This window comes from Tribolium madens, unplaced genomic scaffold (genome assembly GCF_015345945.1).
Source record: "Tribolium madens isolate multiple individuals breed KSU strain unplaced genomic scaffold, Tmad_KSU_1.1 Scaffold_3;HRSCAF=73;Tcas5.2_LG2, whole genome shotgun sequence".
Lineage (NCBI taxonomy): Eukaryota > Metazoa > Arthropoda > Insecta > Coleoptera > Tenebrionidae > Tribolium > Tribolium madens.
In genome coordinates this window covers 5,347,478-5,366,139 of record NW_025401006.1, presented here as the reverse complement: position 1 = coordinate 5,366,139, position 18,662 = coordinate 5,347,478, and the positions used below count along the sequence as shown (strand labels likewise).

Sequence of the window (18,662 nt, the reverse complement as noted above, 5' to 3'; positions counted from 1 at the left end):
TTAGAATTTTGAAGATAGTCGATTTTGGTTGCGTACAAAATTTCAAAGCCGTAGTTACATTGGAAGTTGAAATGTTTCTAGGTAATATAAGAATCAACCTGTATATTTGTACACCTGATTTAAAAAAAAAACTGAGATTGCCAACTCAATATTTTCTCAAAAGCGAAGATAAGAATTAAAAAAATAGAGTTAAATGCAACTTTTATATTTATTCCAGATAGCGGAATACGATTTAGTATTTTCTCATCAAAGTGAGCTCTAAAATGTGTAATGATTTATGGGGACACAAAAATGAACATTTTGTACATGCATTGCAAATTTTCAAATCATTTAGGATCACTAATTAATTTTATTTAGTAGAAGTAGATTTTTTTAATACTTCTGAATATATAAAACTTTAAGCGACTTTATATTAAAAAAAAATTATTTACAAAATTGTCTCAAGTGCTTAATGCAGAAAGATAGTAAGGTAGTGTTTAAAATAAAACCAATGTCTCAAAAGTGGACAACACTGACAAAATTCGTTATTACCACAAATAAAGTGGCTTTAAATTCTGATGTCAATAACTTTATTTCTAAGAAACAGATAGCGACGCTGATTTCATCATAAAATTAATTTGCTTGACCCACTTTACCCGAGTGCTACATTTCTGTTTTCTTTTTCTTACGAAATGTAGTTTTTTTTTTATTAAAAATCCAGAAAATATTTCAAGGAAAACGCGTGGAACCAAATACGAATAAAATACATATTTTTTTATGTTAATTAAGTTTTGACTTAATTAAAAACCGCGTTTAACTTCTCCAGTCAAATTCTCTCATACCTACACAACGAATTTTTTGCCGTCATTTGTCAAAATTTTGAAAGTACTTTTTTTTTCAAGTTTTCTATTAATAATTGGTAATTGTTAAACCTTGAATCACTATTGATCGAAACCCGAAACTATGTCTTCGTGCCGGAGCCGTAATTCGAATCCTCTCGACTTGATCGAGTGTCCCATTGGTAAAAAGCACGATGGTCTCTCGAAGCCACTCGAATCGTTTGTAATTAGTCCTTACCCCGTTGCTGCAAATCTAGCAAAGGCTTGCATTATCTTCAGACTGAGTTCTCGTTCCCTTGAGTTAAACTGCAACGACATGTTCAAAGGATGGCCAAACACGTATTCTATCTCATCCCCGTGCATCACCCCCATCCACTCGCCCCACAACGACGTGCTTGTCCTCTGTAAAATAAAATCACTCGTTAGGTATGCGTAACACAAATTCGTACACGAGGCTGTATTAAAATTTGCATGTACGAGTATTTTCTCGACGATATTTAATTATCCGAAACGTTTCGATCCGACGCGAAGACGTCACTCGATCTATTATTTATTCGCGGGGGAAAAATCGATTCCACCATTAAAAAATTAAACAGTTTATTAGTGAATCATTTGGACTCAGAGAGAATTTATTACTTCGTCTTTTTTAGATCGTGGCCTTGAGCCATTTTTATCAACTATTGTATACCCATGACACGCAATCAACTTCTTAATTAGTTTCGAGTTGGAAGGAACTGGAAAGTGAATGAATTTGTAATTTGTCACATTATTAATGCGGCATGCCACCAGATTAAAATTTTACTCTTTCCGGCTTCAAAGTTGGCTTTTATGGTTATTTGGAGTTTACGAGTTGGTTTAATATTCTTTTAACTGACGCTAATAAAACAAACTAAGAAAGAACAAAACTCTAAGTTTCTTCTATTTTCCAATTTAGTTTATGACATTTTTTTAACTGGTTTTATATTCTTTCTTTGATATTTATCAAGTTTTCATTTTTAACCAGTTAATAAAAATAAACCAAAGCGCGATTCATGTTTTACTTAAAACTTGGAAGCAAAAATGGTGGAGGCGCCGGGAGAAGTTCTTTAAAAATAAATAAAAATTATTTCAAAATCAAATGCAAGATTTACAGTGTGAAACAAAATTACATTTTTTTTAAATTGCTTAATCATCTAATATAATATTAGTAAGATAAAAAAAACTGTAAAAAAGTGTACTAAAACTTTTCAGTCAAAGTAAATATGAAAAACTGATAAATCTAGATTTGAATCTTAAAAAGGTCAATCTTTATTTTCATTGTTCTGACGTTCTGAAATATTAATCGCGTAAGTTTTAAAAGTAATATGAGAATGATCTCTTTAAGACTCAGGTTCAGAAATATAATTCGCAATTTTAAAATTTTATTTTTGCAATGAACATAAAATTAATTATTGCCAATTTCTAAACTTTAATAAAAGAAATGATTCAATGAACAAAGAAATGATATTGACATCTGCCTTTCAGTTACAGAAATAAAATAATTAACAAATAAATGTAATTATAAAACTCGACTTATATTGAGATTATGATATGATATTAACACTTTTTTAAGTCAAGAGTGTTTACAACTTGTTTTGGTGAATTTTTTTTCAGTTAGTATCTACGTGTATGTTATTAGTGGATTAGAATTTCTGCCTCAGTCTTGAAACATAAGTGGCCTTAAATAAAAAATGGTAATAAAATAAGAAAATGGATTTAAATGGATTAATTTATTTTTACCGCACATTTTACATTCATTAAATTAATTTAGATAAATACAGCTTTGTTCATTTTCTTTAAGAAAAACTTGGAAACTAGATTATTTAATAACAAAAAAAAAACTGTTTTCTTCAACTAAAGAGTCCTCTGTTCTACTTTTTTACGAAAAAATACTTTTTCACTATGTTAAAGAACTTTCATAAAAAAATAGTCAGTCAGTTGTTTGATTAACAATATTGTAAATTTTTTTATGTTTTCTCCGATTTTAATAAATACGAAATATAAACATTCTTTCGGTGGAAGGGTTACAGAGGATGATAAGCTTGTTTTAGAACTATTAAATTAAAAACTGTGTAAAAGTACCTACAATATTTGATTTTTTTTATAACTTTTTTGAATCTTCTGGAATTGTCTTTTTTACTTTTTATTTTATTTTTACTTTTAATACGCTCTTTCTTTTGTTCCTTTAAAATTATCACTTAAATTCTAACGGTTTACGCGTAACGTCTTGTATTTTGTTACATTCTTACATTTATGCTTTTGGGTATTTTTATTCTACTTTTCAACTAATTTTTATCGTTTTGATATTTTACTTGTATTAACATTATTTTAACTACATTAATGTGACCGTATGTTTACAAATTTATGTTTACTAACTTGTTTTACTACTTGTTTTTAATGCTTTTCTAACTTTTCTTTGACTAGACAAACCTACGATTTAAGTTTTTTATAGTATCACTTATTAGAAATAGAAAAATTACAAGATAGTAGTAATTTGAAACGAGATTTTTCTATTTGTTATTCAGTTACTTTTGTAAATAGACTACCAAGCAAGCTCTTGTTAAATGTCAGGCTCTTTTGTATACAGTATGTCCACGGATTGAGTTGACAAGGAAAAAAAATGTCTTAATTTTACGTCAAAACTAAAGGAAAAATATTTTTTGCTTCACCTGAAACGAGCAAAACTTTATTATTGATTCAGTGAAAAAAAAGTTTATTTTTCTCTTGATTTTCGTTTGCAGTTTTGGCGTAAATCATACTGCATATTCGCCCATAAATTTGGAAAAATCAATAATTTTTTTACTTTATTTTTACGCCACAAAATAATTACACGAAAAATTGCAGATACAAATTTTCCATTAAAAAAATAACGTCTTTAGGAAGTAACAAAAAAGAGAAGACAAGCAAATAATGGTGAAGAAATGCACAATGAGATGAAAATCACATTGTGCAGAGATGCTTATAAACAAGGCAATTTGTGATATTTTCTGCTTTATTTTATAAGAAAACTATTAAGGCAATTTGTGATATTTTATTAGTGGTTGTGTTTGGGTCGCGGTTGAGCCAATAAAGCTCGCACTTGTCGAGTTGGTCAAGTTTGCGTCCTTAGAAAGCCCCTTTTGCGTTTTTTCGCATTTATTAAATCAGGTTGAACCGAATCGTCCCATTGCAGAAGTGGTGTTTAAGTGCTCGCCGAATCGTCGAATAATAGTAAATTCGTTCAGGACAGACCGGAGCAAGAAAAGTCGTCGTAGCGTGTACTCGAAATGATGAAATTACGGCAAACAGCCGTCTAGTTCGTTGAAGCAAAACGGCCCAATATCGCGGCCTTAAATCGATGCTCAAACAGTAACAAAATGATACTTCAGTTGCAGACAGATTAACAATTCCGCACGAGGGGATGAAAAAGCGTTTTCTATTCAGGCATTGAAGCAACCTCAGGCATTTCCTTTCACTATCATCAATACATTTTCATGATAATGCTGTTGTGGGTTGACAGCAAAAAGTGGCTCCACTACTATATTGAAAATCTATTGTGGTGGAAACGATATATTATACGCTTTTCCTTGCTTTTCGATGTAAATTAACACGCGTGAAAGATGATCGTTTCCAGTTTTTGGCCTGGAAAAATTCAATCTTTGTTTACACTAAAATTCCAATTTGGGTGTGTGTATAGTTGGATCGTTTTAATTTAATTCAGTGCTGTGTGCTGGCGTATCACCGCTGCTTTATCGACGTTCTGGAATTGGGTGACGCCAAACTATTACAATTAGGTTATGGAACATTTCCATAAATCATAACCGAGTCCAGTGTGGACCACTTATTTATTAAATTACTCATTAATATAAATTGACTCTCGCAAACAATTATTATGTGATTAGCAATTTCACTCATAACTAATATTTTAATATTTATTGCTCACAATGCTAATCACTTAACGACAAATAAATACATTTTTAAATTTCATTTAACTTACACTTTGTTTTTTATATTCCACTGAAATTATTCACCTAAAGCAATTTATTTCTGTCATTTCAACATGACAGCAGCGATATTTGGCGTCGTATACATCACCAACGTGTGTCTATACAAAATGTTTTATTTACCGACGTTTTTATTGACGACTGTGATAGAAATACCATTATCCTATTTTAGGCAAACGAATATTGACGAAAAATGGGCACTTTAACTCGCTTTAAACAAAACTTGACTCTTTTTAGCTATTTGCTTGACAAGGCCCTGAATTTTTAACACGTGTTATTTTCTAAAAATACTATGCATTCAACACTACACACTTTACGAACTATTTTGTCAAATTTACGGACGATTTCGAAAAAGTACTGCTTTCCAAAGTGTTTTGTATTTTTTTACGGATTATTTGTCCCATCAAAAAAAGAAGATACCATTTGGCAGACAATTATTCAAGACATAATTTGCACAAATAATTTCCACAACTTTTACACTTCTCTGACCCGGCGGTCTAGACCTGCATTCAGGCAAAATTTACCATTACGGATATTGCAATCAAGTATAGACGTTGATGCATTGTTTGAAAATGAGATTAATATAAGATAAAAAATCCTAAAATTTCCCAGTCTACCGTCACTGTTATTGAATTTCGTTAATATTGAGACATTTTCTAACAATATTGCAAGTGTTTAAAAGAACTGCTTTTTGAATTTCAATATTTAAATTTCAATTTAATTTTAAAATTTGAGTTTGGTACAACTCCAATTGCGGAAATGCTTATTGGTATAATTTTGATTTCTTTCATGTTCCACATGTTTTTAATTTCACTGGCAAAAATCATATATTTAGAAATTTTTTCTCGATAAGACTTTTGGTTTGGGTGTTTTTCAGTTTTACAAATAAGAATAATGTTTGGAATTTGTAATTGTTATTTTCTAGAAATGAATATGATTCATATTTATAGTAAGGTGATTTATTTTTAATCAGAGCAGAATTAAAAGCTAACTGAGAATGAACTATTTTGACCACATTATCATTAACTGTGATGCAGTCAACACTTGACAAGAAGAAATGATTTGTTGAATTCTTTCTGATTGTGCTCTACATATTCTATAAAGGTCGTCACTACTGCTTTTGATTATATATTTTTTATAATTTATTGTATTAATAACTTGGTCTTGGATTGCAAAAATGAAACCTTCGGTTTCAGCAAAAATATTTGTTTTTGTTAGCCAAAAGTGTGAAGCTTTTTCATCTACAGAGTGCGCCAGAACTCGCGCTCCAGAGGAAAATGCCATATAAAGTAAGATACCAGAAACATGAAAAAAATGTTAAAAAAATTTTATCTATAAAAATTTCGAAGTTATGAGGATTAAAAGTTTGCACTTTGACTATATTTATTTCTGTTGGAAAAATAATTTTCCAAGTTTTTTTGCTATAGTCTATTAAAAGAGGAAACAAGGAAGCTGTAGCCTAAATTGTAACTCTGTTCAATGTTATTTGTGGCTTTTATTGGCAAAATTTTTGTACCTTTACTAAATAATTGTAAAAAAACATATACAAGATCAACAGTAATTAAATAGACATAAAAAAATCAAATGTCAAAAAATAAATGTCAAAATTTTTTGACAGATAGAATCTTACTTGAAATTTTTCTCTGGGGCGCGAGTTCTGGCGCAGCCTGTATATAGCTGAAAAATCTACCATGTAAAGGCTTTTCTTTTAAAATTTCTATAATTATATTTTCGTTAATAATCATTTCATTTATGTATGGATTAATTAAATTCAATGGAGTAAAATTTTCATCATTCAAACCATTAGCTTTAATCAAAATATTATTATTACACTGATCTAAGAAATATTTCCTAAGTGAGACAATTTGTCGACTACTCGTATGTAAACTAAATTAATTAAAAAAACTAAGCTCATTATTTTTTGTTGAAAAAAAAATCTTTCAATTAATGATTTTGATGGTATTTTCTAAGCTGGGTAAACAATATACTGATTTCGACATTAATGTTATTAATATCTGTTTTTATCTATTTAATAACTCCATACGAATAAACTAATACAGGTATTGCAAATGTATTTAGATCTTTCATAAGATTTTTGAATTTAATTGAATTTTAAGTAATTGTTTTGACCTCATTATGAAGCTGCATACGAGTTTATCTCTAATAAAAAATGCCCCTTTAAATTTGAATTGGATCTGTTTTAAAATTATTGTTTTCTTTTTCTAATGTTAATCATTAGTGGTTTTCCAAAAGTTTATAATACATTTCAGGAATGAGATTAGACTTGAATGTATTTTGTATATTCTCAAAATTTTATTTAACCAAGAATAGGGTACAGAGTCAGAATCATAAGCTTCTTTGTCGTCATTTTTGCTTTTGATTAAATATCTTTTATGTTTTTGTGTACTAATTACTTGGTTTTGAATTGCGAAAATGAAACCTCCAGTTTCAGCAAAAATATTCGTTTTTGTTAAAGTGTGAAGCTTTTTTATCTATGTAGCTACCATGTAGACTTTTCTTTCTTTTATCTTTTATTTAAAAGTTTAGTCAATTAAAAAACCGTGTTATCAAATCACACGGAAAATCGAAGGTTTTTACTTTGTTTACAACTCACAAAATAATAGTTTTCCGTTTCCATCAATAATAAAGTAAATGGAGTTCTCCCGTATCAACTATTATAAAACTTGGCAAAGCCCACACACGTAATTCCCTAATAAAATATGCACGAGCGTCGAAAATCGCATATTCTTTAACAGAAAGCTCGAAATAACCGAAGTCCCACAAGTTAGAACTCGCTTGTCGTGCCTTTCCTTGTCCGATTCTTATCTCTGCAATTTGTGTGCTAGAAATGACGTAAATAACAGTTTGGTCTCTTTATTGTAAAACCGTGACACGTTCGTTCGTTTGTTAATACGTCCATCTATTAAGCAGGTATTAGACAGGAAGCCTCTAAAGAGCAGTGCGTCTGCCGGACATCCGGTCAGGCCGAAACGAGCTCGGTCATCGATTGCTCTAGTCTCCTGTTGCCTGTGGCCGAAATCAGACACCCTACTTATCCCGAAGCCAAAAGCTCGCTCGTTATCGCGCCGCCACATGAAATAGTGAGACGGAAAAGAATCACACGTAATTGACTTCTCGGAAAACGGAGATGATCGCGGCTAGACATGCCATGCTATTTTCGAAACGAGGATGGCACTAAATTGATTTTTGTCCAAAACGCAGCCAATTGCGAGAACACAACCAACGATACAGGTTGCTATTATTAATCTAAAATTTCGTATTTAACATTCTTAAAATTCCAGAGTTTTTATAAGACAGAAATAAACAGGCCAAAATCATGTAATCTTTGACAACTGAAGTTTAAAAATGTTAATAAAGATTTTTGATAACAGTTTTTATGAGGGATTTTTATTTTTATTAGTGGCTCTACTATAAAATTTTAAATTTATTTAACGAATTATTTATTTGCATTATGAACATTAAAATTTTATGAATATTTCACTTGTTGAAACATTTGTTTAGTTTTAATATAAAATTTTATAGTTAAAATAATTATAAAAATCATGGACTTATCAATGTAAAAAATTAATAAATTTGGTTAATTTTTTTCATTTTTGTAATTGTTTGGGTAATAAAAGTTCCAACTCTAGTAGTTGTGAGAAATTTTGTAACTAATTGTTTTAAAATGTTTATGGAACAAAACTTTACAACCGTAGTTTTTAAAGTTTTTAATGAGAATTTTTATGTTTTTATTCTTTTTTATGGCTCAATTTTCGATAATAGTTATTTATGTTCAAAGGATCAACAAGCTATTTTAATCCCAAGAATGATAGATAATTTCGAAGGGGACCAAAAAGAGCCGAGGGCATTTTCATTGAGGGATTAACGATGTTTATTCGAGAGATGCATACAAAACCTTCCTCCTAACAGACTAAATTAATAATAACATAGGAAAATGATAAATTTTGTAAAATAATGTCAAATAATTTACAGTTTTAGGAGTAAAATCGGTATTTCATTTTTTTTATTTCAAAATTGTGAGAATATTGACAAATGCTGATTTCAGCTACATTTTCTTTCTTTTTTTTTCAACTTTATCCTATGTATAAAGGTGTAACTTATGTTAAACATTTTCGAATTTAGATCATTTTTATGTTTATTTTCCAAACTTGACGAGTTTGAAAATTGGTATTTTATTTATTTTTTCTCGAGGGAATAAAGCGTCACTTAATTCTCAGTTGGGACGAAATAGTTATTTTTTATGTATCAAGGGAATAAACAACAATTTTAATCCAGAGAATGTAGGTAATGGAGCCAAGAGTATTTTCATTCCAGGGTTTATCGATTTTTGTTCGAAAGATGCATACAAAACTTTCAACCGAAGAAGCTAAATTTATAACACTATAAGAAACTGATAAATTGTTTACAATGTTAAATAATTTGTCAAAATATTTCGTTTATTAAATTGCAGTTTTAAAAAGTAAAAATTGGTGTTTTATTTATTTTATTATAACATGAGGAAATAAGGCGTCACTTGATTCCCCGTTGGGGGGAAACATTATTACGAAAGCATTTGTGTCAATAGTAAGACATTACTTAACAAAGCCTTTATTTGTGATATTAAAATTAAAAAAATATTAGAGAAAAAATACTTAGGCTCTATACCTAATTTTTGTTTTTGTAAGGAATTAAAATTTAGATTTTCTTCATAATAAAAAACTTAGGAATAAAATAAAAATAAAAACAATTGTAGATTTGTGAAATTCCAAACCATCAATTTATTATTCGATTCAACCAAATTTATAAAAACGATTTCTCGTTTCTATAATATTTTGGTATTATTTTTTGATAAGAAATTCCTTCAGATGCATTTGAGATATATTGTTTTTTTTTTCAGATGCAAAAGTTAGTTGAGTTTTCACGAGTCAGCTTAGAGTACTTTTCGAAAATACACATTTTAAGCTTGGAGAGAAACGTGTTTCATTTAATATTTCGTCGTAAGAAGTCTAGGAGATAACACAAATTTTTCAAATATAATTTTTAGAACCATATTTTAAAGAAAATATAGAGATAAGTTTTTCTTTTAATTATAATTTTTGAAGTCGGAAGAAGTTCCCTTGTTAGTGTTGGTCTGATGAGATTTAATTAACTCGTGCCATAAGAGAGTGTAACAATTGCGACTTGCGGAATACAAATGGGCTCAAAGCATTGGGAACATATTAAAAAAAAAATCTTTTTTAGCCTACGAAATGTACTGTTCTATTTTTTCTGTTTATAAAAATCATGGGATTACCAACATAAAAAATGAAATCATGTTGAATTAATTTGAATGCGTGATAGATTTGGCATCCATTACCCATTGTGTATCGTGCGTGGTTTCAATCCTCCGGAATGGTGAGCTGTGATAGCGGTGGAACACTTCTTTCTTATGCAAAGTGGTCTTAAACCGCTCTTATTAAATAATGCATGGATCGTTGAAAAAGTCTAGACGTTTTGTTATGAACTCGCAAAGTGCTATATAGCACGCAATTTTTCCACGGATGGCATGGAGCCAAAGTAAAAAACGGCACGCTTAAGATGATAACCGTGTCTATCCGAGAGGGCCTTCCCGTCCTATATTTCATCATTATGACGTTTAGCGAGTGCCCGAAGCTGCTTTTTACGCACTCGACTTAGCCCGGAATTTGATCGATTTCAGTGGTGTAACAAGTTTGTTCCCTTGAATTTATTTACTTCCGAGTGCAGACTGTGTTATTATACCATTGCGAGTACCTGCTTATTATTTATACCAAGACAGCGAAATTACTAACTGGAACATTATTACCAAGAGCGAGTCGTGCTTTGAGAGCAATAAAAGTACAAACTATTACCAGAGTTACATTCAGATTAATATACAGGGCGAACACTTGAAACTAATTTAATTACTTTACTACGCCGGAAATATTTATTAATTTTTTTTGTAACTATTTTAATCTTTCAAGTCGGAAGAAGTTTTCTTGTTAGTGTTGGTAGATGAGTTTAATTAACTCGGGTCATAATAACGGAATGTAACAATTGGCGACTAGAGGAATATTCTGTTCTAGTGATTTGTTGAAAACAATCCAGTGGTAGTTATCGCCGTGAAAACGGGGTCTAACGCACACTTGACGCAGGAAGTGTGTCGTTGAGTATTTACAAAGCCGTTTCTCAAGATATTTTTCAGTGTCTACTTACGTGTGTAAAAAAATAATAGTAGACTTTCATTCCTCGCTCTGCTGCCAACTCGGCGAAGTCATTTGTTGGACAGATGAAAAAATAATCACCGACAACATCGCCCACCATTTTCTGGTTTAAGTAGCCGTCGTTGACGTGCTCCCAATCAGTATACTGGAAAAATTAACAATCATTTTTACACGTTAAAAATTCCTTTTTGGTGAAGAATATATTGCATTCAATTTATCTCGACCTGAGAACATTTTAAACCTCTTACCTGAAATACTATAGCATCACGTTCCAACCGACTCATATTTTTGAATATCGTATCGATAATGTCGTGATATTTGTCTCGTTGAAGGAAGCTAGGGCCATCCTTTTCGAAGAAATCGATAAAATCGTAAAGTAAGAAGTAAGTGCCTGAAATCAAATGAAGCGTTTTAGAAAGCCATAAAGAGCAAATACTTGAATAGGTATTTGGTTTTTAAAATAACAAAGCATGATTTGAATTTATATTGCACTTGTAATATTGGTGGATGCGCCGGGATAGTTAACAAATTATTATTTTTTTTATTTTAACATTTTTTTTAAAGTTTGGGTTTGGATTGCCGTTTTTGTGATTGTGGAACACTAATTTAAGAGAAATAATGAGGCTGCTTATTTTCTAAACAATAAGAACTGATTTCTAAATAGTAGTGGATCAGTTTTTTAAATTATTCTTTGAAATTTTTGCTAAAAAATGTGTATACTCGTAAAACTATATGTGAAAAATTAAAATAAAACATATAAGTTTCTCAAAAATGTTGATAAATAACAATTTCTAAATCATAAGATGGTAAAGTTAAAATATTTGTGAAGAGATTTATACAAGAAAGAAATAAGTACAAGATATAAGAAATAAGTAACTTTTAAGTTAAATAGATATGAACCTTTTCGTGGTAACTTTTCTGAAATAGTAGTAAAATTTCATTTCATTATTTCTGAATTATTCTAATTAGACTCTGCACAAAGAAAATTTAAAACTTTATTTTTTGACACACTGCTTTTAGAGTTTAAACTTCGAATTTTTTTACACTCTTAACAAAAAATGTTCTGTCTGTTTAACATTTATTTTATCATTTTCTTGTCTATTAGACTTGGCTGATGTGCTGATTACAAATAAAATTAGATAAACAAATTATTACCTAATGTACAAGATTGAAAAAATGATGAAAACTCAAATTATTAGTTTCTTATGATACTCGATCTTATACTTTTTTTACAACTAGCACTAAAAATGGGCTTATTAGCGTTTGCATGAAGTGTTAAAAATGCAATTTTTTGGAATTAGTGTTAAAAGTAATTCACTTTTAAGTAAAAATACAATGAAGTTCAGTTTATTTCACATAATTATGAACATAAACTGTACAATTCGTAAAATAAAAATTAACTCTTTATGTTTTTTCATTATTTGAAAGCAATATGTTGGATGCGATTCTGTTCTTGTTTGCCATTGAATGTTCAATATATCCCACGGCGACCGTTGAAGACTTCCAACCACCGTGTCTCTTGCAGCTGCTTTTGGAAAATCTTCTTCAAAATTCATGTTTTTATCACCGAACCAGTACAAAAATACAAGGGAACAAGGAATTGTTGTCATTTTAGCATTTTTGAAGTGATAAAACCTATTTTTAATAGTGGTTGTACAAAAAATATTACTTAATACACGTGATAAAAGTATTTTTGTTTTGCTCGTGATGCTCGTGTCGCAAGCTTCTTTCCCTCAAAATAAAAAATTGCTTATATTGAAGTACAAAACATGTCTTTGAAAAACTCAGATGTTTCAGGTTATAGTAAATGACAATGTTCAGAGTTTTTCCTATTTTTAAATATGAGTTCCAAATGCGCTTTGATGTAATATGATCATGAAATATGTAAACGCTTTTTCGCTTTTCTTTTCAGTAAAAATTGTGTTGACTTTGTTTTTTCTGAATTATTTTAAATTCACATGTTTGCTGGATGCCTTTGGCTAGGAAACTTTTGTGTTTAGAAAACTGTAATAAACTAGTGAAACCATATTTTCATACAACAAAAAGACAGAAAATCCGAGTTTTTATTGTCACTCATAACTTGATCTGTGATCTAAGATAATAACTGGATTATAGATAGAGGGTAAATTGAGTATGAAACCAAACGTTTTTTGATAACTATTTATTTTTTGAAAAAATTAAATAACGACTAGCTATTAATACAACATTAAACTACGAACATTAAAACTTTTGATGTCTTTATACCTACAAAATCTGAAATATTATTAAATGCTAAATTTAATAAACAATTCAATTGCTAAGTTGTTAATTATTTCTTAGTAAATACTTAAAAATTGTAGGAGCACTTTTGGTGGATGCGCCGGGCTGGGTACCAAAATATAATTAGAGTTTATTGTTCAAATAGCGAATATGGTTGTAAAATGATAAAACCTTTCACCAAAATGTTATTATGTGACTACAATATCGTAGTATTTTACTAGATATTTTAATTTTTTTATTTTTCTCATTGGTAAATACCTAATTTTTTTCTTATATTTATTACAAATTGGCTAATTTTTAGTCTCAGATTTCGTCAGCTTACCAGCTATTTTTTTAAAACTGTCTTACTTTGTAAAATTTTCCTTAGTTTACAAATTCTGACAGCGCAAATTTAAGCCGACTGTGGTTCAAAGTGTCTAAATTTTGTATACGTGGGTGTATTAAAGCACTTTCAGTCTTTGAAAAAGGTCACGATCAAGAGTCAGACTTTTTTCTCACAGACCGCAACGTCTCCTTCACTTATCCTTGCTTCAACCCACATAAAATTAAATCCTCGTGTATTTTTAGTAAATTTCGTTCCGGGTCTAATTGTAAAGCGGGTTTCCGATTGCCTGTCGCCGTGCGCATTACTTCAATTAGGTTTTATGTGCCGGACTAAACGTGAGCTGAAAAATAATATACAACGTGACTGCACCCTCGGAGCCCTCCTCGCACAATAACGTGCTAAAATCGCATCGGTCTGTAGCGTGTCTGTAATTAACCGAAACTTATCGTTACGAATTAAAATCGAGTTGACAGTTGCATGCCTGAAATTCTTTCGTGTTTAACCGCCGGAGGCGTCATTTTCATTGCGGACACGTAGAAAATTACCACCACAACGACAAACTTCGGACGAGCCAATTACCAACCTCAAAAATGAAAATACATAGATATGGGGATTTTTAATGAACAATGAAGTTTGCAGGATCGGTATCTGATTTCGGGGGCCTTCCAATCAGGGAAACAATAGCCGAAGGGATAAGCTACAACGAGATCTCTTTATGTATTATTTATGGCGGGTTAGATAAACTCGCCGAATGGTATAACCAGACGGTTATTTATGCGAACGTGAAACTGGAGAAAGAATGGAGATGTGTGAATGGGGAACAGTTCATTTTTCTACTCTTTTTCCGGAATAAAAATGATAACAAGACAGTGTGGATACTCTGATTTGGTAAACAATTTAGAGACTCGACTGTGTGGGTGTAGAGGTCAAAGGGCGCATTATCTTCTCTGTTTTGGTTTATTTCTTGTTGTTATTGTGTTTTCTTAGGTAATTAGAAGGTTCAATATCGATTTTATCGAAGTTACTTAGACGACACATTTTGAAACAGTAATTACGTTTTTTATATCAAATTTAAAGATAAAAACCGATTTAAAAAAATTAGAATTAAGACAAGAATTAGAAATTTTTAATTCGGACTTGTAAAATATTCCAGGTATTTGAGCTTTTTGCAAGACCCGGAAAATTACGGGTAATTTAAAAGTTAGAGTGGACAATTTACAATTTAAAAACTATTCAAAACATGTTTGCGAAATGAGAAAATTTATAAAATTAGTGTGAACAGAGTTTTCGTGAGTAGATAATGTGGGAGTTACAGGAGAAATATTTGGCGATTTTCGGACCGCAAAATAATATGTAGTAAAATCGTGGAAATTCTGGTTCTAAAATTGCCTTTGGAGCTTTTTGCGTGGGACCTCAAAGACCAGTAAAATGTGGAAAAAAGCATAAATGTCTATAGATAAAAAAATTCTTTTTCAAATTTTCAAAATAAATTTTAAAGTCGTCAGATTGTTTAAAAATATTTCAAAATTAGTTTTTTTTAGACAAACAGCAATGGAAATAAATAAAAAATAGATAGAAAGTCCTAGATTCGAGTATTTTTTTTATAAATTTTATTTTATTCTAAAGTTTTAAGTCTGTTTTTGCTTTTTATCAATGATTTTTAAAATATGGATCAATTACATTGCTGCATGTTTCTACAAAAAAAAATTCTTTATGTAAAGCCGACCTAGAATTCTAATAAGTTTTCTTTTTGTCTTATCTTAGCAAAATAATTTTTGAGAAATTGATTGGTATTTCACTGATTTTTAGCAGTTTCGCATTCTGATCCTAAGAAAAATTAACAACTTATCTATCTTATTTTTTTTTATATTTGGTACTCCTAATTTTTTTTTCAAGCTGTTTAATGAGATAAACGCAGTTTTTTGTATTATTTATTTGTACCAATTTTGCAGAAAACACACTCAAATATTCCCGAACTACAATAACTGTAAAAGGTGTAAATAGGTTTCCACTTTATGTCTAATTTTCCCCCGAAAATCCGAAATATCTGAACTATTTAGGTGGCAAACTTTTATTTCTCGAGAACAGAAAAGTCTCCAACCAAATAAAAGCCTTACGCCGTTCACGCCCTAAGTGCATAAAGCTTTTAACAAACTTCGAAACGAAGTAAAAGACATCCGTCTTGTCTGCGTCTCGATTTGGGCGTCTTGACCGTGAACAGTTGAATCCTTTGATCGTTTCGTATTCATCGCAAGTTCTATAATAAAACGCCCTTCTGATTTGCCATAAAGAGGTTAAAAATTTATTGGCTCATTCGTTTTAACATTAGTTTTTTTTCCCTTCTCTCTATCGAATTCACTGTAATTGACACACAAGATCGAGCGTCTCAAAACTTTAAATCAGTGATGAAAACTTTACCAAGTAAATAAAAAACTGTGCTAAATGATTAGTGGCTTAACTCAAATAACTCTGCTCGTAAAATTACCTCAAACTCGGTCTGTATCGTGTTGTAATCCCGACATTTATTTAAAAAAGGATTTTATTGCCGCTTTATTTACCGACTGGGAGTTCCCTCTGTGCTTGAATACTTTTATGTGTTGTTTAATTTCTTTTCCATCCAATTATCAATTTCACTTTGTTCAAATTCGTTTAGTTGATTACGATATGTGGGTGTAATCTTATTGCGCTTGCTTTAACTGCATTAAAGCACCTTTATGTTTTGTGTGATTGCACACAAAGGAAATAAAATCTAAGAGTGAGTTTAACAGTGGCATTTTTTAATGCGAATTTTTCGTGGCACTCGCTTTAAATTACTTTTGTTAAATGAATTTTACGAGCGTTTTATCGATTATTACTAAACATGTAAACATGAAATAATAAAATAGAGTCCCTGGGGGTTTGATTTTGTTACTCCTTTGACCGCAACTTGGGGTTTACGGTGTCAAACTTTTGCAGGGTCATGGCGGACTTTTTCATCCAGGGGAAGCCTTATTTATTAATAAGGGTTCGAAGATAAATAGATAAAGCGATCACTAGTTATGCAAAGTTGCACAACTGTTATACAGACTGTTCCGGCTAAACCCCACATTACAAGTGTAGAAGTTATAACAGTGATATTAATCTAAAATTTTGATTATAGCTATAATCTTTTAGATCTTGCTCAATAAAAATATTTTCAAGATGGCAGCACTTCTGGTTACACCGAAAATGGGTAATAACTTTGTTATTTTAAGTAGAAAGTTATGCTTTTTATTGAGTTTTTGGATAACTCAAGTGATTTTGAGAAAGTATTTAGACTTTTTTGCTTCTCCAAAAATCGATAACTTTTCGTATTATATGAAAAAAAAGGTTAGATCTTTCTTTTGTGTATTTATAATTGGAAAAATAATTAACAAACCTCCAAAATTTGAGATTACGATTGGGAAACTTCAAATACCCGTAACTGATTTTTTTTTTTAAATGGAAGACCTCAATTTTTTTTCACTAAATGAAAGAGAACTTAATTTTGCATCAATCTGTATCAACATTCTTAATACGTAAATTTAATGATTTCTAAGTTATTTTAACTTTTTTTTACAATGGAAGAAATTCGTTACTATCCATGGTAGTTTGTTTGCCTTAGAAATATATCTCACTGAAAAAAAGCCAACTTTTTTCATAATTGTGTTATTCTTTTTGTAAATACAAATTTAATCTAAATTTGAATAACTATGATATTCTATTTTTTTCTTATTTCGATGACAGCCTATGCTAAAGTAGCTGTGGCTAATGAATTTCTCACAATATCAGAAGATGTTACTGTAACTTGAAAACTATCAAACATAGATATAGGGAATGTTAATACAGATCGAAGCAGAACTAAATTCTCGTCTAGTGAAGAAAAAAATGAGGTGTTTTATTTAGAAAAATTGAGTTAAGGGTATTTGAATTTTTCTAAACGTAACCTTACATTTTGGCGGTTTGTTAATTATTTTTCCACTTATGAATACACCAAAAGAAAGATCCAATATTTCTCTCTCGTATATCTAATACGGTTTCAACAAAATAAAACATAAAAAATGGTAGAGTCATCGATTTTTGAATAGGAAGATTCAAATCCGAAAATTTGTAAAAAGGTCTAAATATTTCGGAAACGGTTAAACTTAGGTGTAGGGAAGGCTAATAAAAACTCACTCAAAATCACTTGAAGAATCCAAAAACGCAATAAAAACATAACTTTCTATTTAAAAATAACGAAGTTGATATCCACTTCCGGTGTAACAAGAAGTGCCGCCAACTTTAAAATATTTTCATTGAGCAGAACATAACCAATTATGGCTATAAACAAAATTTTAGATAAATATCATTGTTAGAACTTCTAATGTGGGGTTTAGCCGGAACAGCCTATATAGAGTGCGACAGAACTCGCGCCCCAGAGAAAAATGCCCTATAAGGTAAGATACCAGGAACATGGAAAAAATGTTAAATAAATTTTATCTTTAAAAATTTCGAAGTTATGAGGGTTTAAAGTTTGCATTTTGACTCTATTTATTTCTATTGGAAAAATACTTTTCAAAGTTTTTTTGCTATAGGCTATTAAAATAGGAAACAAGGAAGCTGTATCCTAAATTGTAACTCTGTTTAATGTTATTTGTGGCTTTTATTGAAAAATTTTGGTCCCTTTACTAAATAATTGTAAAAAAACATATACAAGATTATCAGTATCATTAAATTTGTTTAAAATTTTTTAAACATTTTTTTCATGTTTCTGGTATCTTACCTTACTTGAAAATTTTCTCTGGGGCGCGAGTTCTGACGCACCCTGTATTTAATTTGAAAAAATAGTTTGTAGTCGGAAATTTATTATTTATTTAGTGGTTTTATGTTAGGGTCTCGGGGCATGCACTAAATGTGGAGTAAATTATTACCAAAACTCATATTTTTTTTATTTTTTCAAGTTCAACTTGTCGCCCAACATGTGTTATTTCGTATCATTAAATATTAAAGTGTAAAAAATTGTCGGTGTGTTCTTTGAAGGCCGTTTTCGTCTCGGGGCTTG

The 18,662-nt window shown here is 30.3% G+C and overlaps 1 protein-coding gene across 1 annotated transcript in view; it reads right to left on the bottom strand.

The window, feature by feature from the left end:
* Positions 1-18,662, bottom strand: part of LOC123008138 (acetylcholinesterase) — a 53,758-nt gene that overhangs the window by 10,415 nt on the left and 24,681 nt on the right. The window contains exons 3-5 of the mRNA XM_044403777.1: positions 11,289-11,431; positions 11,033-11,185; positions 1,057-1,220 (exon numbers count right to left, since the gene is read on the bottom strand). Of these exons, the coding sequence (XP_044259712.1) occupies positions 1,057-1,220; positions 11,033-11,185; positions 11,289-11,431 (460 nt within the window). The remainder of the gene's footprint in view (positions 1-1,056; positions 1,221-11,032; positions 11,186-11,288; positions 11,432-18,662) is intronic.